The sequence below is a fragment of the Ammospiza caudacuta genome, chromosome 7 (assembly GCF_027887145.1).
Source record: "Ammospiza caudacuta isolate bAmmCau1 chromosome 7, bAmmCau1.pri, whole genome shotgun sequence".
NCBI classification, from domain to species: Eukaryota; Metazoa; Chordata; class Aves; order Passeriformes; family Passerellidae; genus Ammospiza; species Ammospiza caudacuta.
In genome coordinates, this window is record NC_080599.1 from 10,825,296 (window position 1) to 10,849,475 (window position 24,180).

A 24,180-nucleotide genomic window follows, 5' to 3' on the forward strand; every position below is an offset into this window, starting at 1 on the left:
AGCTGGTGACCTGCTGAGCCACTCAGATGCTCACAGGTGTGTGGGGTCAGATGGGATCCATCCTAGGAGGATGAGGAAGCTGTGGATGAGCTCCCCAAGCTGCTCTCCATCATTTACCATCAGTGCTGGCTCAGCAGGGAGGGCCCAGAGCACTGGAGGTGCCAGTGTGAGCCCATCCCCAAGAAGGGCTGGAAGGAGGAGCTGGGGAACTCCAGGCCTGTCAGCCTGACCTGGGTGCCCAGCAAGGTTATGGAACAGATCACCTTGAGTGCCATCACAGGGCACCCATGGGATGGTCGAGGGATCAGAGCCAGCCAGCGTGGATTTAGGGGTGGCAGGTCCTGCCTGACCAACCTGGTCTCCTTTTATGACCTGGTGACTCACCTGTGGATGCAGGACAGTCTGTGGATACTGTGTTCCTGGACTTCAAAGCCTTTAAAACCATGAGCCACCTAATTTCCTGGAAAAGCTGCAGCCCACGGCTTGGGCAGGTTCTCTCCTTGCTGAGAGATTTAAGAGCTGGCTGGAGGCTGGGCCCAGAGAGTGGTGGGGATGGTGCTGCACCCAGCTGGTGTCCAGGCACTGGTGGTGTCCCCCAGGGATCTGTGCTGGGCCCAGTCCTGTTTAATATCTTCACTGATGATCTGGCTGAGGGGATTGAGTCCACCATTCACAAATTGCAGATGGCACCAAGCTGGGTGTGAGTGTGGATCTGCTGGAGGGCAGGACAAGAAGACACAGCCTTAAGCTGCACCAGGGGAGGCCCAGGCTGGGCAGTAGAAAGAAATTCTTCACAGAAAGGGTGAGTGGGCATTGGAATGGGCTGGCCGGGGGGGGAGGTGGCAGAGTCACTGTCCCTCTCCAGTCGCACTTAGTGCCATGATCTGGGTGACAAGGCAGTATTAGGGTATTGGTTGGACTTGATCATCTCAAAGGTCTTTTCCAGCCTATTTGATTCTGTCATTCTGTGATGATTGGGACACTCTGGGGCCATTGTGACACTGCAGGGCCTCGTGGAACTAAGAGGACCATGGTGACACCATGCAGCCCCATAGAACTAGGGGTCCACTGTGGTGCTGTAGGGCCAAATGGACCCAGGGAGTGCATCGTGACACTCTGGGTCCTCATGGAACCACAGAGACCATTGTGACACTGCAGGGCCTTGTGTAACCAAGGGGTTTCACCATTTTGGCACTGCAAAACCAAGGAGACCATTGGGAGACTCCAGGGCCCAGTAGAACAAGGGGACATTGTGACACTGCCAGATCCTGTGTAACCAATGGGCCACTGTGACACAATGGGGCCTCAAGGAATCTGGAAGAACGTTGTGACACTGTGTGGCCTTGTGGAAACAAGGGCCCACTGCAGCACCAACGAGGTGGAACTGCAGCACCAACGAGCACATTATGACACAGTGAAGTCCCACAGAACCAAGGGGTCAACTGCCAAATTTTGGGGCCTTATGGAACCAAGGAGACCAGTGTGACAGTGCAGGGCCATGTGTAACCAAGAGGCCATTGTGACACTGAGGGGCCCCATGGAACAAAGGACAGATGACTTTTCAGATGACACCAAACTGGATGTGAGTGTTGATCTCCTGGAGGGCAGGAGGGCTCTGCACAGGGCCCTGGACAGGCTGGATCCAGGGCCCAAATCCAACAAGGTGAGGTTAAACAAGTCCCAGTGCCGGGTCCTGCAATTTGGCCACAACCCCTGCAGTGCTACAGGCTGGGGACAGAGTGGCTGGAGAGCAGCCAGGCAGAAAGGGACCTGCAGGGACTGATGGACAGCAGGCTGGACATGAGGCAGCAGTGTGCCCAGGTCGGCAAGAAGGCCAATGGCTCCTGGCCTGGCTCAGGATTGGTGTGGCAAGCAGGAGCAGAGCTGCTGTACTCAGCACAGATCTGTCCCCAGCTCTGCACACAGACATTGCTGCTGCAGCTCCACAGAAGGCAACAAAAGGGCATGTCTACAGAAAACTCTGCTGGGACATCCTTTAGTTCTATTAAAGCCACCCACAGCACAGCTCCTACTGACACAGTCAGTGGCTCCAGGGAAGGTGGAGAAAAACAAAATGAGAAATGGCAGAAACAATGGTTTTATATTATGGACAATACTGAAAAACTAAAACACGGGGGAAAAAGAGCAAAGCCAAAAGAACTATCAAAGATTATTTATATTACAAATTATTTATATTATGAATTAATTATATTACTTGGCCTGTCTCTGCTGCAGCCCTGGCACTGCCACCCCCAGGGCTGTGCCCGGCCCCGAGAGCACTCAGGCCCTGCAGCAACACCAGGGCCACCAGGGCAGTGGGGCAGGGCCACGGCAGCAGCACTGACAACACCAAGTGCTGCTTCTGCTGCTGGGCACAGCTGCTGGGCCGGCACTGATCTGCCCCAGCTCTGCACACAGACATTGCTGCTGCAGCTCCAGAGAAGGCAACAAAAGGGCATCTCTGCAGAAATCTTTGCTGGGAGATTTTTTAGTTCATTTAAAGCCACCAAGAGCGCAGCCCCTCATTGACAGAGTCTGTGGCTACAGGGAAAGTGGAGAGAAACAAAATGAGAAATGGCACAAGGAATGGCTTTACTTCATTGACAATATGAGAAAATTAAAACAAAGAAAACAGATCTCCAAAATGAAACCAACAAGAAGTATCAAAAATGCGTTTTATTACAAGTGATTTGCAGAAATTGACCAACAGTTTAATGTTTCTGTAACTATCCAGTCATCAGTCTCCACATGTCAGTCTTGAGCTCCTTGTTCCTCAGGCTGTAGATGAGGGGGTTCAGGGCTGGAGGCACCACCGAGTATAGAACTGACAGGGCCAGATCCAGGGATGGGGAGAACATGGAGGGGGGCTTCAGGTAAGCAAATGCTGAAGTGCTGACAAAGAGGGAAACAACAGCCAAGTGAGGGAGGCAGGTGGAAAAGGCTTTGTGTCTTCCCTGCTCAGACGGGATCCTCAGCACAGCCCTGAAAATCTGTACATAGGTAACAACAATAAACACAAAACAGCCAAATACCAAACAGACACTAACTGCAATGATCTCAAGTTCCCTGAGGTAGGATTTGGAGCAGGAGAGCTTGAGGATCTGTGGGATTTCACAGAAGAACTGGCCCAGGGCATTGCCATGGCACAGGGGTAGGGAAAATGTATTGGCTGTGTGCAGCAAAGCATTGAGAAAGGCACTGGCCCAGGCAGCTGCTGCCATGTGGGCACAAGCTCTGCTGCCCAGGAGGGTCCCGTAGTGCAGGGGTTTGCAGATGGACACGTAGCGGTCGTAGCACATGATGGTCAGGAGGAAATACTCTGCTGACATGAAGAACATAAAGAAAAAGAGCTGAGCAGCACATCCAGTGTAGGAGATGTTCCTGGTGTCCCAGAGGGAATTGTGCATGGCTTTGGGGACAGTGGTGCAGATGGAGCCCAGGTTGCTGAGGGCCAGGTTGAGCAGGAAGAAGAACATGGGCGTGTGCAGGTGGTGGCCGCAGGCTACGGCGCTGATGATGAGGCCATTGCCCAGGAGGGCAGGCAGGGAGATGCCCAGCAAGAGGCAGAAGTGCAGGAGCTGCAGCTGCTGCGTGTCTGCCAATGCCAGCAGGAGGAAGTGCCTGATGGAGGTGTTGTTGGACATTTGCTGGGGCTGCACATGGGGACCTGCTCATGGAGAAAGGACAGTGACAAGTCAGGTGTCGCAGACATTTTTTTCACAGAAATCCTTTCTTTCAGATTTCTGCGTCTTCTGGAAGGCAGAGGCCTCAGAAGAGAATGTAAACAATTGTTATCAGCTGCTGTGGCATGCAATAGGATGCACCTATTTTGATTGGTGATTGGTTCATGTTCCCATGTTTTTAATTAAGGGCCAATCACAAGTGCAAGCTAGGGACAGAGTCCCTGGACACAACTTTGTTATAGATTCTTTCTTTCTATTCTTAGCTAGGAGCCTCTGCAACTTCTCTCTTTATTCTATTTAGTATAGTCATAATGTATTATATATCATATATCAATAAATCCAGCCTTCTGATCAAGAAACAAGATTTTCATCTTTCTCTCACCCCCAGCGACCCACTCAGGACCCTGTAATAGTCAGGAGAATCTGCTCTGAACCAAACCTGGGCCATTCCCTATAGCCTGTCCCACTGGCACTCACAGACCCTTGTTCCTGCTCTGGAAAACCTTCACCCAGGTCCCTGCCTGAGCTCCAGTTTTGCTGGCTGAGTGTGCCAGGAGACGCCGGGCCTGTGCATGGGGGCCCTCAAGGAGCCATCCCTGCCCTACTGTCCTGGGTTTGTGGCCATGTGGCAGAGGGGCAAGGATGGATATTCAGGATTTGACAGGGGAATTGCTTCTAATGCAGACAGGCTCAATAGCATCTGCATTCCAAGTTTTTTAGGGCATGGATAGCAGGAGCTGGTTTAAGGAATTGTTTTCCTACCCATACATCATTCCTAGCTCTCTGAGGTCAGAAATCCCCAGCATTCCCGCTGCACTCAGAGTTTGCCACTTAGAGATGAGAGAGGCAAAGGATTCCCTGTGGCTCAGGGAAGATGAGGGGCTGGATGGGCTGGTTCCCAGCTTCTCTGGCTTTGCACCTTTGGCTGAAATCAGAGCACAATCACACTTCTGGGTCACCCTGGGATAAACCAGACCCTGCCCAGAGCAGAGGGATCCCTGAATGTCTCACCCTCCCTAAAGGTCTCTAGGCAAGGTCTCAGCACCCCCTTGTGCCAAGGACACTCACGGCTCCCTGGGCAAACCCAGCAGCATTTCCTCAGCTCTGGCAGCTCTGCCCTTCCCCGTGGGACATTCAGGGAACTCCCAGAGGCTCTGGCACAGATTTGCACCCAGGAGGGCAGCTCAGAGCTTGGAAGGGCACAGCAAGGAGATCCCCGGCTGGGCCCATGATGGGATCTCAGGGAGGGGCTCAGCTCATTCCCCTTTCCCATGGACTGCTTTGCCCACAGCCCCACAGGTGCCAGGGAAGCTTGGACACCCCATTCCCATGGACAGCCCTGCCTGGCAGGAATGCCAAGGGCAGTGCCTGACTCAGCTGCTGCAAATGCCAGAGCCTCCCTGAGAGCAGCAGATAACAGTGACAATATCAGGGCAGGGCAGAACCAAGAGAAGATGTTGTGGTGCTGTCCCTGAGAGGGCAGGGCAGAGACAGCCGGGCACCCAGGACAGTGTTCCCCTGTCCAGCTGTGCCTGGCACCTCCCACACACCAACAGCGCCCTCCTGCCCCCAGCACTGCTCTCTTCAGCCCCCTCTCCTTCCCTGAGCATCTCCCTGGGCCTGGACATTCCCTCCTGAGAGGAGCCTTGTCCCTGCCCGTGCTCACAGAGCCCATCCCAGCCTGTGTGCCCTGTCTGGGCCCTACAGAAACCTGCCTGTGTGCAGGGCCCTGGCTGGGGCAGGCTCTGTGTGCAGCTGGGCGAGGGCAGCTCAGGAGAGCCCTGCTGGGCCCTGCAGAGGTGATGCTGCTGCTGTCCAGGGCTGAGGAGTGGCTGAGGGCCTTTGGGAGGCTCCCAGCAGAGAGACTGACCACCAAAAGTTACAGTTCTGGAGTCTATGTAAATGTTCAACCATTCCTTTGATGATCCTGTGTGTCCCTTTCAACTCAGAATGTCCTGGGATTCTGGGATTACAATTCCTGTTCTGCTTCTCTCATCCCCCTGTTGTCTATAATCCAAAGAGAAAAAAAAAAAACCCTTACAGCAATGTTAGAACAGTAAAGTAAAAACGGGACATTTATTGGAAGCTTCCAGGTGTCCCAGTCAGGATGGGACTCATCCACCTCCTGATTTCAACAATTTATTAAGGTTGGTTAATTAGGATATTTAACAGGAAACTCCAAAAGCAGATTCAGTTTCCCTAGTTACACACCCCTGGGTCAACCCATTGGAGTAGGTCCAAAGGCTTCTTTGCCTTCACTTTTTATAATGACTGCTCATATTCTGCTCATTCTCAAAACCCAAAATGCTCCTATATGTCCAGTTCCTAGAAGACTATATAGTATTTCAGGACTATATAAAAGAATAGGACTATACAGCATTTTAGGAATATATTTAGACAGTCAGGTTATTAAGAGAAAGGTAAGGAAACATACTAGATTTAATTCAGAATTAAAGCTATATAAGAATATAATAGTGGTTTAATACAGTTAAGAGCTTAATAGAGTTAAGTAAGGATTACAGTATTGTAAATATATAATAGTAATTTAGAGAGCTACGAATATATAAAAATGTAAAAAGTACAAAAAACTTTTTGTCACCACCCCAACATTCCCATCTTTCTCTAAGTAGGAAATTGAAACACTCTCAGGAAAGCTCCTGACCTTTACAGCAATCCCTGGCTTACCTTCTTTGGGAAGCGTCCTCCGGAGCTGTGCCCAGGCAGGTCTGGAGCTGGGAGCAGCCCTGCCCCACCCAGCCCCTCTCAGCAGCAGCCCCTGCCCTGCACTGGGAGCAGCTCCCCGGGCCAGCTGAGAGCTGTCCCGGGCAGGCAGCAGAGTCCCTGCCCCAGCACAGCGCTCTGGGCTGCAGGACCCTGCTCTGCAGGACAGCCCTGGGCACCCCTGGCTGCAGCCCCGGCTGCTCAGCCCTGCAGCAGAGCCTGGCAACAGGAGCTGCCTTGGGCTGTGCCTGGGCTGGGGCAGCAGGGAAAGCCAGCCCTGCCCTAGGGCCACAGCCCTGCCCTGGAGCAGCTCTGAGAGTCCTCCTGAAAGGTCCTAAAAGCTGTGGGATGTGCCAGCTCCAGGAAATTCCTGCAGGAATGGCAGCTCCTCTTCCCAAAGCCAGGGAATGACTGTTTCAAAGCTGGGCTGATTTCTGCTCTAGTGAGCCCTGAGTGAGCTCTGCTCTGTGCTCCCAGCCCAGGCTGAGTTTAACCCCTCTGTGCCCCTGCGCTGTGCCTGGGGTGGCTGCAGGCAGTGCCCCAGCCCTGCTGGGCTGTGCACAGGAGCTGCTCCTGGGCAGAGCTGTCTCTCTGCAGCGCTGCCCTTGCCAGGAGCTGCCTCTGTGCCGGGAGCCTCTCTGCAGGTTTTTCAAAGGACTTTGGGTTTGGCGTTTAACTTGGAGTCTCTGGGAGGTTTGTGCAATCATGGCCTCCAACTATCCGCTGTAATTAGTCCCTGGAGAGGCTTTGTCGGTAACAACACTCATTGGGGCTCATTAATACTTCAGGGTACTTTAGTTTTTTCAAGGTATTTGGTGTTTCCCTTTTGATACAGGCTCTGTGAGAGCTTTGTACAATCATGGCCCCAATTATCTGCTTTAACGAGTCCCTTGAGAGCTTTGTACTGACACCCAGTAGTGCTCATAAATACTTTGAGATACTCAAGGTTTTTAAGGTACTTTGGATTTTCCTTTCTACATTGAGTCTCTGAGAAGATTTCATGCCATCCTGGCGTCCAATACTCTCCTCCAAGGAGTCATGAGGAGCCTGTGTTGGGGATGGACCTCAGAGGGACACATTCATGCCTCAAGACACTTTGGGTTTTTTGTCCGTCTTTCACTCGTGGAAAGGTTTGTGCAATCTCCTCTCAGGCCCTGAGGTTTCAGGGCTCAGCTCCAAATGCACCATGGGGCTAATTATGATCAAGTACATGCTTACAAACCATGGTTTTGCTTTGATTTCCCTCTACTGTAGTGCAGCTCACTAGGAAGTTCTTTTTCTATTGTTACAGAGAAATATTTCAAATAGCTTCCAATAAATCCATATTCCTGTTTTAAGGGTGTATGGTTCTCTTTAGAGAAGAAATGATAGCAGCATTCTGTGACTGATAGACCCAGGGGCTTTCCTAAGGAGGTCTGGCCTGCTCTGAGAAGCTGTGTCTTGAGATCTGACCCAGTGTGGAGAGCCTTGCTCCACATTTCCAAACCCATCCTGTCTCTCCTCACTCACGTGGGGTCAGCTTATCTTGGAGAACTTGCTGCACTCAAAGTGGGGTTTTTCTTCTTTTATTTTAGTAATCTAAAACTCCTAAGCTCCCTGTTGAAAACAGACACCCTCCTCAAGTGTGTGCCAAGCCCAAGCTGCCACCAAGACCACTCCAGACCTGCCCTGGGCCAGCTGTGAGGATGTGTGGAGGCTCAGAGCCCTGCCATCAGAGTCTCAATCCCCTAGACATGGAGGACTGGTTCCAGATAAGAGGAATAGGCTTTCAGGTTAGGGTGAGATGCTTTCTTCTCCCATTGATCTTTGCAGACACATGATTCATGTCACGTTATGTTACCCCATTGGCCCATTGGCCTAATTATCCTAGTTCAACTCCTATTGCCCACGTTTGTTTAGCCCTAGAATGTTCTCCCTCTGTCCCTCCACTGGCCCTAGTTTGCTGCATTCCTCCACCCTTGTTTCCTATTGGCTGACCTGAGCTCTGACCCCTCCTCTGCACCATTTTCCCCCATATCCATTGGACTCTGACTCTCAGCTCCACCCTCACTACCCCATATAACACCCTGTTCCCTCAGCCTACACCCTGTCTTCATCCCTGGACCCTGTTCAGCTGTGTACCCTGTTCCTGTACCAATAAACCCAGTTTGCAGGAGATCATATGAAAACCCATCCTGCCTGTTCTGTCAGCTTTCTAAGATAGCAGTGAGCTTTGGGCTCATGAGTGCTGGATGCTACAAGGGCCTCAGTAGAGCAATGATGCTACACATGGCACCCAAACAGGGACATGATTTGTTAAGGTCCCCGGTAGCATCTCCAGCAGTGATCCTGCCAGCCAGATGTCACTGGAAGCTGTACCCCTTCAGGTCAACCACAACGCTGAAATGAGACTTGAGTTTTATTGAATCTCACTGAAGAAGAAGTCAACAATCCCCTCAACATCTGTGGGACCAGCTTTGCTGACAGCCCCACAGGCCCCACTTTGGCTGAAGATTGTGCCTGTGAGACTGAGAGTGAGTGACTGAGTGGCAGAGAGCTCCCAGGGGTTTGGGCTTTTGATTTTCTGTTCCTGTGGATGGGCATTTCCTCTTTCATTGGGTGCAGCTATGGAAAACAATCAGTTCCAAGCTGCAAAGGATGTTTTTGTTAAGTTTTGGAGAGTTTTAAATTTTGAGGGGAGTTAATTTTCTGAGGGGAGTTTAAAAGGTATTGTTCATGGTTATTTGAGGAGTTTCCTGATATCTCTGTTGATTCTATCTATCAGTTACTGTTTTGGGATGCTGTTGGGAAAAAGCTTTATATTTTACAAACACAAGGGGTTTTAAAAGTTGGGAAATTGTATCTGTTGTTTCATTCAATTTATGGGATCATGTAACGAGTTCATGGTTCCAACCCATTGTCCTGGTTTATTCAATCCTCCCACCACGTTCCCGAACCCATGTTCCCTGAGAACAGGATGGGAGATGGAGCCCGCCCTTTGGCACAGACAAGCCATCTGCTACCTGTCATCTCCCCTCCTTTTCTGTCCTCTCCTCAGGGTGGTAGTGTTAGCGTTCAAAAACACATAATCACGGAGCGATTATATGCGGTGCTTTTTATTAAGAGCTCTGGGAATCGGGGTATATTCAACCCAAATCTGACTCCGACCATACATCTGAAATGATCATGTTTTATACTCTATCGTTACATAACTTTCATGTTAATTATTAAACTTATATTGTTCTATTGTATACATAAATTTAGCCCCTCTCTGAATTTCCAACATAGTTTCTCACTATTCTTCTTATGGTTATATAATAATTACATTTAATTACTAAACAATCATCACATCTAATAATTATATAATTTATCATACTGCTTACGCAGGTGCAGTTGGTCTGGGAAAGCACAAAGCCTAACATTTTAGATTCTATCTTTAACTTTTCCAGGGTTCCACTATCAGTAGTGGCCATGCTGCCCTGACATTCCTTCATCTCCTGATCCTAATCCCCCTTCCTATAAATCACAAGATGGCAATGCTCCTGTTTGAGAGACCAGCATTTTAGATTCCCTTCGGCCTTCATCCCCATTTCCTGCCTTTGCTCCACATACCTCCCCTGTGACAGGCCCCACCTTGATGTTGAGTTCCGACCCTGGAACTGGACATGGGACCAACTGGAAGGAAGCCATTTTGGCTACCAAAGGCCTTCAACGCAGTGTGTTGCCAGTTGGCTGAATGCCCTATGCCCCTCCCAGCAGACCTGCTTCCTCTACAGAGGAAGAGAGCGATAGCTTATCTGAGAGTGAGGATGAGCCCAAGCATTCTTGGCAGAGGATGCAGAGAAAAGCTGCAAAGGAGGGGGACTGGGAGGTGGTAACCAAGATTCAGGTGGCACCTGGGCAGTATAAGCGGGGGCCAAAACCTAAATCTATTCCCTACAGATTCCCATTTAGGTTTTGGCCCCTGCTTATACTGCACAGGTGCCATCTGAATCTTGGATTCTCTACCTCCATAGGGAAATTAAGGACTTAGTTAATGCTGCAAAGGACTATGGGAGGAGTTCTCCCTATTTTAAGAATTTGCTGGATGCACCATTTACTGCCCACACGATGGTACCATAAAATTTAATAGAGTGTATAAAAATTATATTGTCACCTGCTGAGTTTATTTTGTGGAAACAACTTTGGATAAATAAATTTAATGAATTGCCAAAAAGTTATGTTGAGGAAGAACGGTGACAACACCTCACAATGGACCGCGTTACCAGGGAAGGAGACTATACTAGACTGCAATATCAGGCTGAAGTCCTCCCCTGGTCAATACTGGAAGATCTCAAAGGGGCTGCATGGTGTACCCTCCTTCACCTGACACTTCTACATCCAAATTGACTTCACTGACATTTGCCAGGGCCCGGATGAGAGCTACATCAAGTTTTTCGATCACCTTAATAAAGTGCTGGAAAAACAGGTAGATGATCAAAAGGTCTGGGATTATCTTATTAGCAAATTAGCTTTCTGTAATGCCATTATTGAGTGCAGAAAGGTTCTGGACACCCTCCGCCTTGTCCATGAGCCGACCATCGCTCAGATGGTTGATGCTTGCATTTGCCCAGTGGTCTCAGGCCATGACTCCAGCTTAGCCAAGGCCACAGGCCAGGGTGCAATGGAAGCACTGGTTGCAGCAAATGTGCTTCCCCACAATACAGAATGTAATAAAGGCAGTGGAAACTGTTAAAACTGCGAGAAAACTGGACATATAGCAAGACTGTAAATACAAGACTAACAACCGTTCTCATTTTTCACCCAGCCCTCAGTCCTAGAGCCATTGCCCAAACTGTTCCTGAAGCCAACAGCACTACCAGACCTTGGGAAACTCCCAGCAGAGCTCAAAATGACCTCAAATATGAAGTTATTCCATCCCACCTGTGGTGGTTTGACCAGGAAGAAGTGGGAATTCTGGGATGTTGTGGTCAAACCAATGGGTGCTTGGATTTTCATATTGGCACCTGGGGTAGCCAGTGGGTTTTAGGACACATCTCCGAGAACACACAGGGGTTAAAAGCAGAGCTTCGGCGCTGGGAGGCTCTCTTGGGACTTCGAGGGACGGAGGTCGGAGCTCTCCCCCGTTCAGTCGCTGCCGCTGGGCGGGGGAGGGGCGGCCATGCGGTAGACCTGGGCCTGGACAGACATGGGAGTGAGGAGGCCCTGGAGGATGGAAGGGTGGAGGAAGAGCCCCAAGAGACATCGGACAGCCTTTCCCCCCCCCTCCCCCCCCCCCCCCCCCCGGAGACAGATAGAGAGAGAGAGAGTGCAGTCTGTGTCGTTACCTTGAAATTCAGTAAAAAATTCAGTAAATATGTGCTGGCAGCAGACAGCCCAGCTGAGGAGATGATGGGGGGGGGGGTGCAGCCAGGAGTCCAGCCGCCTGGAGGAGTTTTTAACCCCTTTTGGACAATGAAAACCCTACAGAACATTAACCCTTCCTAGACGTGTGATAAGAGTGGAGAAGGACGAAGGAAATGAACGAGTGATGGAGGTCTGGACCAGAGAGAGAGAGAGTGAGAGATGTTGAAAGAATGGAGAAGATGGAGTGGCATTTTATGCTGGACTCTTTTGTGTAGCCATGGACAGAGCTATGTTTCCGTGAGATACAGAGACTGAGTCCAGGGGGAGAAATGTCCCAGTGCCAGAGAAGATTCAGTGTGGGTACCCCTCGGCCCCAGGGGGTATATAAAATATGGGGGGGATAGATGTCCCAAAGGTGAGAAGGTGAGATACTGTGCTTTTCTGGAACTGGACAAAGCATCCTTAAAAAAAGACAACCCTGGAAACAGCCCTGATCCCTGTTGGGTGGTGAGAGCACCGGAACAAGGACGGAAGAGGCCACCATGACACATGGAAGGACTCCCTCTCCTCTTGGGGAGCTGAAAGTCTGAGCAATCTGAAGGGTGGTGTTGGACCTAGAATTGGTGATTTTGGAGGATGTATTGTATTGGGAATTTAGGGGGGAGGAGGGGGGAGAGTGTTTTTTGTGAGGTTTTAATTTTCCTCGTGGTTTTTTTTCCCCTTTTTTTTTTCTTTTGTGTGTAGTTTAGTAATTGTTTGTGTGTAGCTTAGTTAATAAAATTTTCTTTATGTTTAAGTTTGGAGCCTGCTTTGCTTATTCCTGGTCACATCTCACAGCAGACACCGGGGAGAAGGTGTACCCATGGGGGCTCTGGCTTTGCCAGGCCCAAACCATAACACCACCCTTCCATCAGTGATAGATGTCCTAGGTTACAATGTAAAGATGTATTCTATTCCAATCCTCAAGAGCTGTTGAAAGCAGGAAGGGCATTGTTTTTTCCTTATCTCCTGTAAATGGGCCAATCAATGCCTTGCCATGTGACTCAGAGATAACTCCCTCTGGGAGCCATTTCTTGACCCACCCCATGACTTATAGAATGATTTTAGCTCATTGTGAGATGCTCCGCCTAGTGGGGAGGAGCTAAGCATCCCCACCCGGATATAATCTGGGATTTGGGACAAAACAAGCTGCCTTTCCATTGGATTTCCCAGGGAACAGCTGCCATTTCCATTGGATCTTCAGAGGAAGACTACACCCTACTACAGGATCACTGCTCCAACATAACCACATCTGCCACTCCAGGAGGACTGCAGCCACCATTCCAACTGGACTGCTAACAACACCCTGACCAACAGGGTGTCAAGTTGTATTCTGACTTTATCAATGATTTTCTTTTGTATTATTGAATGCATTTTCTTTTTTTTTTTTCTTTTCCTAATAAATTGTAATTCTGACTTGGAGTCTCTCACTGGTTTTGCTTTTAAACCAGAAAAAATGGAAAAGCCTGAGCAGATTTCCTGAACAACAAACCCAACTCGGGAGCCACCTGCTCAGTCCATGCTACCTGGAATGGTGTCACCTTTCTACGAGGGACAGTGTGAGGAGAAATGATCTCTGGCAGCAGAATTCTCTGAGTCTTGCAGCTGAATTCTCTGTCCCTGTCCTTTCCCTGGATCTCTGTTGCAGATGGAAGCTGCTGGTGCCACCGTCACCATTAACATCTCTCTTGAATGCAAACAGATGTTCCCAGTTTTATTAAGCAGGATTTACTCAATGTTTCTACAAAACTTCTGTATTCCTCATGGAATGAAGGGACCATTTTGACACTAAGACAGTGACATGGAAGCAAGGAGTCAATTGTGACCCTGGGGTCCCATGGAACCAAGGGCCCATAGTGACACAGCAGGGCCATGTGGATCCAGTGGTCCATTGTGACACTGTGGATCCAAGGAGACCATGGAGACACTCCCGGAACCTCATGGAACCAAGGAGTCCATGGTGTCCCAGTGGGGCTGCATGGGGCCAATGGTCCATGGTGACACTGCCCATCCAAGGAAGCCATTGTGGCACTGTGGAAGCTCATGGAGAGAGGGATGACATTGTGACACTGAAGAACTTCATGGCACCAAATATCCATGGTGACACAGCAGGGCATCATGGGAACCAAGGAACCTCTGTTTGCAGTATGGACACTCATGGAACCAGGGGCTGTTGTGGCACTGCAGAACCAACAGAGCTGCTGGACCTTGTCCCCTGGCCCTGCACAGCTCCTTGGGAGGCACAGCAGGAGCAGCACCCTGGGAGCCTCGGGAATGCCCCTCTGGGATCCATGGAACACACTCCCAGGGGCTGGTATTCCAGTTCCCAGCCAGGAAAAGATGTTCCTGCCCTCAAAGGCAAAGCTCTTAAGAAGGAGCCAAAAGCCAAGTGCAGCAAGATCTTACAATGACATTTCACTGCCAGCTTTCATAACTTCACCCATGGTTGTTGTAGCTCATGGATTGGGAAGTAAATCAGGGCAGGATCTTTGGTGGGAGCTGCCCTGGGTTAAGGGAGACACTGAGAGAGAAACAGAGCAGGCAAAGAGAGGCAGGAGAGAAAGGAGGACACCAATACAATCAGCTGAGAAGATGGCACTCTGAAAACAGAACTGGAACTGATGGAAAATGAATGGGACAGAAATCGATAGTTCTGAAAGTTTTATTTACTATCAAAATAGATCACACACACCCAGACTTACACAATCCAAATCCCACACCCTCAAATTTCGATCTCACTTGTCCCAATCTCCTTCCAACACCATCTCACCCTGGAGATTGTGGAATCAACTAGATATGGCATGGGACTGAGTTTTTCTGAGGTGGGAACAAGGCAATTTGACATGAATTGAGCCATTTTGGGGTAAAATTGAGGTGTTTTCAGTGGGATTGAATAATTTTGAGGTGACAGACCAATTTATCTTGAATTCTGGAGTGCAAGGATATGGAGAATACTTCCTGAAATCCCCCAAGAACACACAAATCTTCCAGAATACGTTCCCAAACCATAAATTCCACCTCAAACACCTGTTAAATAGTAGGATTTTAGATATCCTTGATCAATTACTTTCTTTTTTGTCATATTTCAGGTGTTTTTAAGTGATAAAGAAAAATCAGAAGAAAATTAGGGCCAAACCAAAAGGATAACCAGCCAGGTGTCCTCCCAACATGGATCACAGGAAATGTGGGTCACCAGGCCTCTGACCAATGTGGATCCTCCCATGGGGGATGAAGCTGGAGCGGTGCACGAAGCTCTTCGGCAGTTGGAGCACTTGCAGGACTTCCCTTACCGGCACCTCCATTGGTGTCTGGTCAAGTCAGAGCTGCCAAAGAAACTCTTCCCACACTGGGGACACTCGTAGGGCCTCTCCCCAGTGTGGATGTGCCAGTGCGTGACGGGGATGGAGTTGTCCTTGAAGCCCTTCCCACAGTCAGGGCAGCAGAAGGGCCTCCCTCAGTGTGAATCCACTGGTGGCCGAGGAGATTGGAGCTGGTCTGAAACCTCTTCTGACACTCGGGACACTCATAGGGCCTCTCCCCAGTGTGGATTATTTGGTTGATGATCAGCTGGGACCTACGACTGAAGCTCTTCTCACATTCCCCATACTTGTAGGGAGGGCATTCCCTGGTGTGGATCCTCTGGTGGCAGCTAAGGCTGAAGCCCCAGCTGAAGCTCATCTCACATTCCCCACACTCACAGGGCCTCTCCCCAGTGTGGATACGCTGGTGCCTGATGAGGTGGAGGTTTTGCTAGATACTCTTCCCGCAGTCAGGGCAGCGGAAGGGCCTCTCCTCTGTGGGAATATGCTGGTGGCTGAGGAGGTGGGACCTAATGTGAAAACTCTTCTGACACTGGGGACACTCATGGGGCCTCTCCCTAGTGTGGATGCATTGGTGGGTCATGAGGGTGGATCTGTAGCTGAAGCTCTTCCCACATTCCCCATACTCATAGGGCCATTCCCCGGTGTGGATCCTCTGGTGGCTGATCAGGGTGCTGCTCTGCCTGAAGTTTTTCCCACACTCCAAGAACTTGTAGGGCTTCTCCCCATCATGAATCTGCTCATGGACCACCAGCTCCAAACTCTGTCTGAAGCTCTGTCCACCTTCCTGGCTCAGGGTGGGTCTTTCCTTCTCAGCCACCCTGGGCTGGCTTTGAAGCCCATCCTTCTGCAGGATCTCTGGGGATTTTCCTCCCCATTGGAATTCTGCACTGTGGAGTCACTCAAAATGACATTTTCAATGAGGTTCTGTGGGATCTCAGCACCTCAGGATGGAGGTGCAGAGTGGCCGAGATCACCCTTGGGGGGCTCGGGAGTCCTGGAATGATGCCAGAAGTGTCTGGTGGCTGGACTTTGATCCTACACAGGAGACGACACCTGTATGAGGATGGGAGGATTTCACTGGGTGAATGGTGAAGGGATAAGTTAATTAGAGTGTAAAACACAGGATTTAGGATTTTGGTACAGGGGGGTCTAAAGAAGTAAGATGGAGGAATTGGGGCGTGTCCTGTTCTTCTTCTTCTTCTTCTTGGCCTCCATCTTCTGTGGTGATGTTGGCACTTTGGGATTGGTTATTACTAGAAGTGCACTGGTTAATAAGGGTAAAAGGTATTGGGGAAAAATTATAAATACTGTATACGTAACTTCAAGTATAAAGATAAGTGACCGCCCCGGGGGCTCTCAGTGTGCCCATGGCTGACATGCTGTGCAGACCTCTGTTGGGCCGGGAGAAAATCTTTTAGATAAACAATTAATAAACACCGAGACCGAGAAAAGATCAGAAGTCTCTTCTTGTCCTTTGAAGCGCCGGACTGTCCAAGGCCACCCTGGGCCTTTCCAGGCCACCTAAACAGCCAAGAAACCAACAAGGTTCTGCCATGGAGATTTTTCCTCCACTGTCTCTGAGCTTTGGCTTAAACTCTGTCCACCTTCCTGGCACAGGGTGGTCTTTCATCCTCAGAGCACCCTGGGCTGGGTTTGCAGCCCTTCCTCCTGTTCTACCTCAGAGGCTTTTCCTCCCTGCTGGATTCCAGACTGTGGAGCTGCTCAAAATGGCCTTTTCTACCATGTCCTGCCATAGGGATTTGTCCTCCCTCCTCAGCTCCTTGTCTGGGGGAGGAAGGACAAGGAGAGGATGTGATTTCCCTCCGTGCCAGAGGGAAGGAGAAGGAGATCCCCTCAGTGCATCCCCAGCAGGACGTCACTGGCACTGGGGTTGTCCTGCAGCCAGGGGCCATGCTGGGCTGGGAGATGGAGCGGGAGAGAAGGGGAAAGGGGCACTGACTTTCTCCTCACCTGCCTGGGGGTCCTGGGGGATTCTCATTTTCCTTGCAGCATTGTGTTCCATCTGGTGAAGGTTTGGGGATGGGAAATTCTGTTGTGGGAGGAAAATAAGGGATAAGCACATTGAATTTTGTACTGGTTTGAAGGCAGACCTGGGGGAGAGTCTAAACCAGAACTGCAATGATACACAAACTGCGGTGAGGTGTATCTGGCCTGGGAGGTCAGTGTCTGGCTAGCAGAGGGTAGGCCGACACCCAGCTGCAATCCAAAGCGAGCACCCCTCAGCATCTGAGGGCCTCGGGCTGTGCTCACCTGCGGACTGGTCTCGCTGCACACACGATGGCAAATAAGGAGCTGGACTCTCGATGGGGTCAAGTCAGGTTTAATATGAAGCCCAAGACGACAACCAGGGAGACACCAGGAATGGAAGGTGGAACAAGGTTATAAAGGGAGTGGGTGTTTCAGGGAGGGGTTTACACAGAACCAATAGGGAAGGGTGAAGAGATGAACTTAACATAACGGGCATGAGGGAAAACCCAATCAATACAAAGTAAGGGAGGGGCCCCGGGACTACAGCCAATCATAACCCCCCTAGGGAAGAAGATTCTGGCAAAATAGGAGGAGTGGGGGTGATTGACTGGGCCCAGGGAGGAGAAACAAATGTACATATAAGGGTATTAGGGGGAGGAGGAATTATATAACTAAAAGGACTGACAACCCCAGTGGCAGGAGTTGTCATGGGAACAACATAATAGACAGTCGAGAAAAACAGGGAGGGCAGAACCATTATCAAATGGGCGGGGAGCAATACAGAAAATAGGGGAGCAAACAAATAAACTTAACACACTACAACAAGAAACAGTGCCTTAAACTGACAGAGTCAGGATATAATCTGACAAACTGTTAGTCAGGGTGGTGGCAGCAGTACCAATAAATGGTGGCTGCAGTCCTGTTGGAGTGATGAACGCGATTTTGTCAAAGCAGGGATCCTGTAGAAGCATCTGTTCTTCCTCTGAAGGTCCCGTGATGGTTATGGAGCTCTTGTCCTCTGGGAATCCAGTAGGCAAGCTGCTCCTGGTCTTTCATACCTCAGCTTATATCCAGGTAGGAATGCTTGGATCCCCCCACCCCAGGCGGAGCATACCACAATGGGATGATGGAATTTTATCAGTCCTGCAGTGACAATCAATGGCCCATTCACAGGAGATATCTCCCCTGGAGGGCGTTATCAGGGCTGAGTCATGGAAGAGATAAAGAACAATGCCTCACCTGTTTATAGCAGTTGATGAAGATGGGGATTGAAAACATGCATTTGGTTACATCTTACATTGCAGCCTGAAACAGTGGGGTAATCCCTGCTCAGGGGGTGAACACCACCCCCCTTACCAGAACTGGCTCAGGTGTAAAACCCCTACCCCGGGAAGGCTACACCCACAGGGGACAATGTCACACTTAGCCTGCTTCAGGGGAGGTCTCTGTCCCTGTCACTCCCTTGCTCTTCCCCCCTTTTCTCTTTCCAACTCTCTGTCTACCTCACATTTACTGTTCAATAAAATCCACTTTCGGTTTGGTCTTGTTAGCACCTTAATTGGGGCAGAGGCATCTTTCTAAGAATTTTCTTAACCAAATTGTGACATTATTTTGGCCAGTGAGTTCGGGGCACTGTTGTCTGACCCCAAGTGCCTTTGACAACAACATGGCTCCCTCCTCTGAGGAGGTTTTGGTTCTCTCTGGAGGAACTTTAAGAAACTTTGACACAGCTTCCTCAGAGAGACTTATGGGAGAACTGATGAGGAAAATGGCTGTTGTAGGTGGCCAGTGAAAAAGAAATTATTTTGTTGTCTTTCCTTGAAAACTTTACTAAAATCACTGCAGGAAAGGGATCATGTGATACAAGCGAGACTGACAAGGTTCATTCCCTCCAAGGTGAGGAACACAAGGGGCTGCTGGAAGTCCCACAAGAAGCCCAGCTCAAGTAGCTAAATTCCCAAATAACTCCTGAGTTCACACCCTTGGGGGCTTTGCCAAATGTGAGAGTCATTATTCTCTTCGTCCCTGTCACCTTTGTGACAGCTACACAGAATTCTCCTTCCTTTTAATAATTTGTATTGGGCCAAATTTGCACTTTTCTTTAACTGAAACCTGCAAGCAGCTGAGTTGGAGCTGTGCAAGAATTGATCTGACTTGTAATTGACACAGAATTACTTCTATTTTCAGTGTAATCATGTTTGGGATTTGTTTGCATTTACATCATATATGACTTGTGGGAAAATCAAATATTCATCAAGTGATTTATGCAGAGTAAAGTTTGATTGCTGCCAAGTTTATTTTGCCCAGTGCCCAGGGGATTCTCAAGGATCTCCGTGCCTCTCGCACTGGGGGATTCTTGGGAAGACTTTGGGGGGGTTGTCCCTGTCCCTGTCACTCCAGGCCATTCCCCAGGGGTGTCCCTGTCCCTGTCACCCCAGACCATTCCCCAGGGGTCCCCCATCATTCTCACCCCAGGGAATGCCTGGGGGGTCTCCCTCCCTCTCATCCTCCTGTCAGGGGGTGCTTGGGGCAATCTCTGCCCCTCTCAGGGGATGCTCGGGGGTCTCTGTCCCCTTGCCCTGGGGGATACTCGAGGGGTCTCCATCCCTCTGGCCTCAGGCAATGCCTGTGCAGGGCTGGGGACCAGGGGCTCTGTGTCCCTCTCACTGCTGAGGGCTGAGGGGGCTCTCCGACCTTCTCACACCTGGGGAGGCTGGGGGGGTCTCTGTCCCTCTCAGCCCTGGTGTGACTGCACCCAAACATCATCGGGGTCAGAGGGACAGAGACACCCCCAAATCCCCAGAAGGGCTGAGCCTGGGATTTGGTTTGGGACTGAGGATTTAGGAAGGGACTGGAATTAGGGCTGGGGTTGGAGTTGGGGCTGAGATTTGGATTCGAGCTGGGATTGAGGTTAAGGCGAGACATGGGATTGGCTTTAGGGCTGGGGTTGGGATTTGGTCTGGGGCTAGTCGAGTCTGGGACGGGGATGAGGTTAAATACAGAACTGTGAGTGTGTCTCAACGTGGAGTGAGATTGAGACGAGGATCAGGGTCAGGTTTTGGACTGAGATCACCCAGAGCTGGACAGGGGGGATGTTACTGCAGGATGTCCCTGGCATCGTCCCAGCCCTCCTCAGGCACCTCCAAACATGGGGGGCAGCTGTCTGCTCCAAGATCCAGGTGCTCCCACACTGCCCCTCAATACCAGGTGAACATTCCCTAGGGCAGCCCTGACTCTGACCCTTGGGGCTGTGGGATCAGCCCTCACGTCCCTGTGGGAGTATCTAGAGGCAGGGTGAGAGATTTCTGCCCCCCCTCTTCCCTGTGGAAGGATGACGCCCAGCTGCCCTTTTCTTCTGGTGCATTCTCCTCTCCTTCAGCATGGATATCCAGCGACAGGAGTGGAGGGAACGGCTGCAGCTGAGTCGGGGCAGGCTCCGGTTGGATGTCAGGAAAAGGTTTTTGCCCAGAGGCTGCTGGGGCCCTGCCCAGGCTCCCCAGGGAAGGGTCCCAGCTTCAGGGCTCTCTGAGCTCCAGCAGCGTTTGGACAGCACTGCCAGGCCCAGGCTGGCATTGTTGGGGTGTCCTGTGCAGGGCCAGCAGTTGGACTGGAGGACCCTGATGGGTCCCTCCCAGCTCAGCCAATTCTGTGGTTCTGGGATCCCATGAGCCTGGGGATGGGGCTGCCAATGGTTGCCATGGCAATGGGCTGTGGCTGCAGACCTGAGCTGGTGTCCATGGCAACCACCCTTGGCATGGGGTCTCCATGGAGCTGCTGAGGGACTGAGCCTAGCAACAGGGGGCTGGTGATGGTTGCCATGAAAACTGACCATAGCAATAGGGGGCTGGTGATGGTTGCCATGGAAATTGACCATAGCAACAGGGGGGCTGGTGATCATTGCCTGCTAAGGATCAGATTTGTCACAGGACCTCAGAGGGGTTCCATGGGGACTTTCCAAGAGTCTCCAGGCTGTTCCACAGCTGGAATGTCACAGGCAGAGACAGGGGCTCCATGGACACCTGCCAGGCATTTCTGGGGACCGTAAAGGGCCGTGTGGTCAGAGGCAGTGACAGCCATTCCATGGTGACATCCCAGGGGACCTTGGGCTGCAAAGGCACCAATCTGTCACAGGCACTCACTGGGGCTCTACGGTGACATCCCAGGAGTTCCCAGGCTGCCAAAGAGCCAGGATGTCCCAGACACTCACAGGGTTCCTGTCATGGGCACAGTGAGACCTTCAGGCAAAATCTATTAGGGAAACTCCTGTTGGGTCACAACATGCAGAAAGGATTCCCAATAGCCCCCACAGATGCCCAAACGTCACCATTGAATCAGAGATGACACAGACTCAGATCAGAAGGCTAAGGGCTAAAAGCCACCTGTATTTTCAATCCTCTTCTTTTATACCTCGGTTTGCTACAGGTGGACCTCACTGGTCCTTTAATCAACACATTTCACATGATTGCCCAATTAAGACAACATCCTTCAGTAAAAAACATTATGGAAAAACAACCTTTTATAAATATTGTCATGGTTCCAATTATTGATGTTTGTTTTATGCTGGGCCTTTCTGGGGGCTTTTTGGATGTGGGAAACCCTCCTGTAGCAATTTTGTGCCAGGTAAAAGAAGATACATAAGACTTTTTTGGTCTTCGGCTTCCTGTTTATTGTTATCTTCTCTAAAGTTTTGCATGCTGTGCATACCAGGCTCAGCATCCTGGACAAACACCTCAAAATGGCTCCAAAATATATGATTTCAAGGTCTTTTAAAGTTGTCTCACCCAATTAACTCTTAAAACGTACATTATTTCTACTTATCGACCAATAACTCATCTCTTGACTGTCCACATAAGTCTGCACTGTGCTTCCCTTGACCAATCACCCTCTGCCACAAATACTGCAGAAAATGGAGTAGATGAAGAAGAAGACAGGGACTACATCCAAATTCCTCCATCTTTCTTCCTATCTACATCATATTAAAAATCCCAAAATCTAAATTTCGCACCCAAAAGGAAAATGCTATACTACCCTCTAATCTATTTCACACTTCGGTAAATTCTAATCTGTCTCAAAGTTCTGGAAGTCCTCTCCATGGGCGAAGATTAAAGGCAGTGTTTCTCTGGTGGTCAGAATGCCTCAGAGCAGACACAGAAATATTCCCTGTGCCCTGGATTCCCACATATTTAACCTAAAAACCTTTAACCCTCAACATGTAAAGTTACCAAAAATGTTCCAGGTAAGTAGGATTAGAAGGAGAAGGAATAGAGAACAACAGAAAGACAGAAGATCCAGAGAAAGACACACACATACATACCAGCTGCTGGGGTTACAGCATCGCTAACAGACAAACCCCAGGAGAAGGCAGGATCCAGATCATGGGCTGGCCTCGTGCTCTGGCTTTTAACCCCCTGGGCCTTCATGGGCCTGCCCGTGGGGTGGGACTGCCAGGTGCTTGTCCAATCAGAGCCAGGGTAGCACCAGATGCGAGTGTGTGATAGACTGACAGCTCAGCCAATCAGAGAGGGGTTAGCACAGCATTTGCTATGTGATTGACAGCTCTGCCAGGCCAGGGCTGGGGCAGGGTTCTGTCCCACCACAAACCAAGTCCTGACCCTCCCCTGGCCCCTGGCCCTACACGGGCATTCCAAGCATCCCAAGGTGTCTCAGGACATCGATCCCATCCAGCCTCTGACAGCGACCATGGTGACACTACGGAACCTCATGGAACCATGGGTCAGTTGTGACAAAGGAGGTCCAAGGAAATTATTTTGAGACTGTGGAATCCAGGAATCATAAAATCAAGGAGACCATTGTGCAAATAATGGGCCCTATGGAAGCAAGGATCAACGATCAAACTGAGATTTGATTGTGATTGATTTAAATAGAAACAAGGAGCCATTGTTTCACAGCGAGGCTGCATGGGGCCAACGGACCCTTGTGACTCTGTTGGGGCTCATGAAACCAAGAAGCCATTGTGACATTGCCAGACCTCATGGAATCAAGGAGAATATTGTGACAGTGTTAGGACCCATGAAGTCAATGGAAAATGGAACAGGTCTGCCTGGTTTGGACTCCTGGGGACTGTCTGACAGGTCCCACTGAATTTGACATGTCAAGGGGCACTTCCCATCTGACCGTGAAGCACTGGGGCTCTGTGCTTTTAGTCATATGTGAAAGAACTGTCATTCTTGTCTAGGCACCTATGGCCAAAATTGGGATTCTGCATCTAAAATTCTCTATATCCAAGGGTTACTCCCAGACAAAATCTGCCCATACAGTCAAGTCTGGCTAGACTTGGCCTCTGGTGACTGCCTCTCATCTGCCCCAGCATCACTGGGGCTCAATTGTTTCGTTCCTGTGGAGACCATTGTGACACTGCGGAGCATTGTGGAACCAATAGGCCATGGTAACACTGCAGGCCCTTGTGGAACCTGTAACACTGTAGGAACCTGTGGAACCAAGGGAAACATTGTGACACTGTGGATACCATGGATCCAAGGGGCCACTGTGACACTGTGGGGCCTTGTGGAACCAAGGACATCTTTTTCGCTCTGTTGGGCCGCATGGTCCCAAGGGGCCAGTGTGAAGCAGCAGGGCTTTGTGGAACCAAGAGGCCATTGCTGCATTTCAGGGCCTTGTGGAGCCAAAGGGCCATTGTGATCCTGGAGGGCACTGTGGATCTATGGAGAGCATTGTGGCATTGCAAGGCCCCGTGGAATCATGGAGAGTATTGTGACCCTGCGGGGCCTTATGGAAGTAAGGGGCCATTGTGACACTATGGGAAGTGTTGGAACCAAGGGAATCAAACATGCACTACTGGACCCCAATGGAACCAAGGGGCCATTGGACACAGTGAGGCTTCATAGAACCAACAGACCATTACGACACTGTGGGGCCTTGTGGAACCATGGAGACCATTAGGATCCTTAAGGACTTTTGTAACCAAGGGGCCATCATGACACCTGAGGAAGTCATGGAAGCAAGAGAACCATTGTGACACTGCAGGGCCCTGTGGAACCAAGGCAACATGAAATAGGTATGGCTGCCTTGGTCTCCCAGGGGTCACCTGACAGATCTGGCAGAGCAGACCTTGGAATGTG

The 24,180-nt window shown here is 50.2% G+C and overlaps 1 protein-coding gene across 1 annotated transcript; it reads right to left on the bottom strand.

Annotated features, from left to right (window-relative positions):
- Window positions 1-2,726: 2,726 nt before the first annotated feature.
- Window positions 2,727-3,581, bottom strand: LOC131559644 (olfactory receptor 14J1-like). Its single transcript, XM_058808061.1, has one exon. It carries the CDS (start codon window positions 3,474-3,476, stop codon window positions 2,727-2,729), a length of 750 nt encoding a protein of 249 aa, XP_058664044.1. The 5' UTR covers window positions 3,477-3,581.
- Between the last annotated feature and the right edge of the window lie 20,599 nt (window positions 3,582-24,180).

What these genes read in the sequence shown, in the direction of transcription:
- LOC131559644 (XM_058808061.1), bottom strand. Translation starts at nt 3,476, where the DNA reads ATGTTCTTCTTCCTGCTCAACCTGGCCCTCAGCAACCTGGGCTCCATC.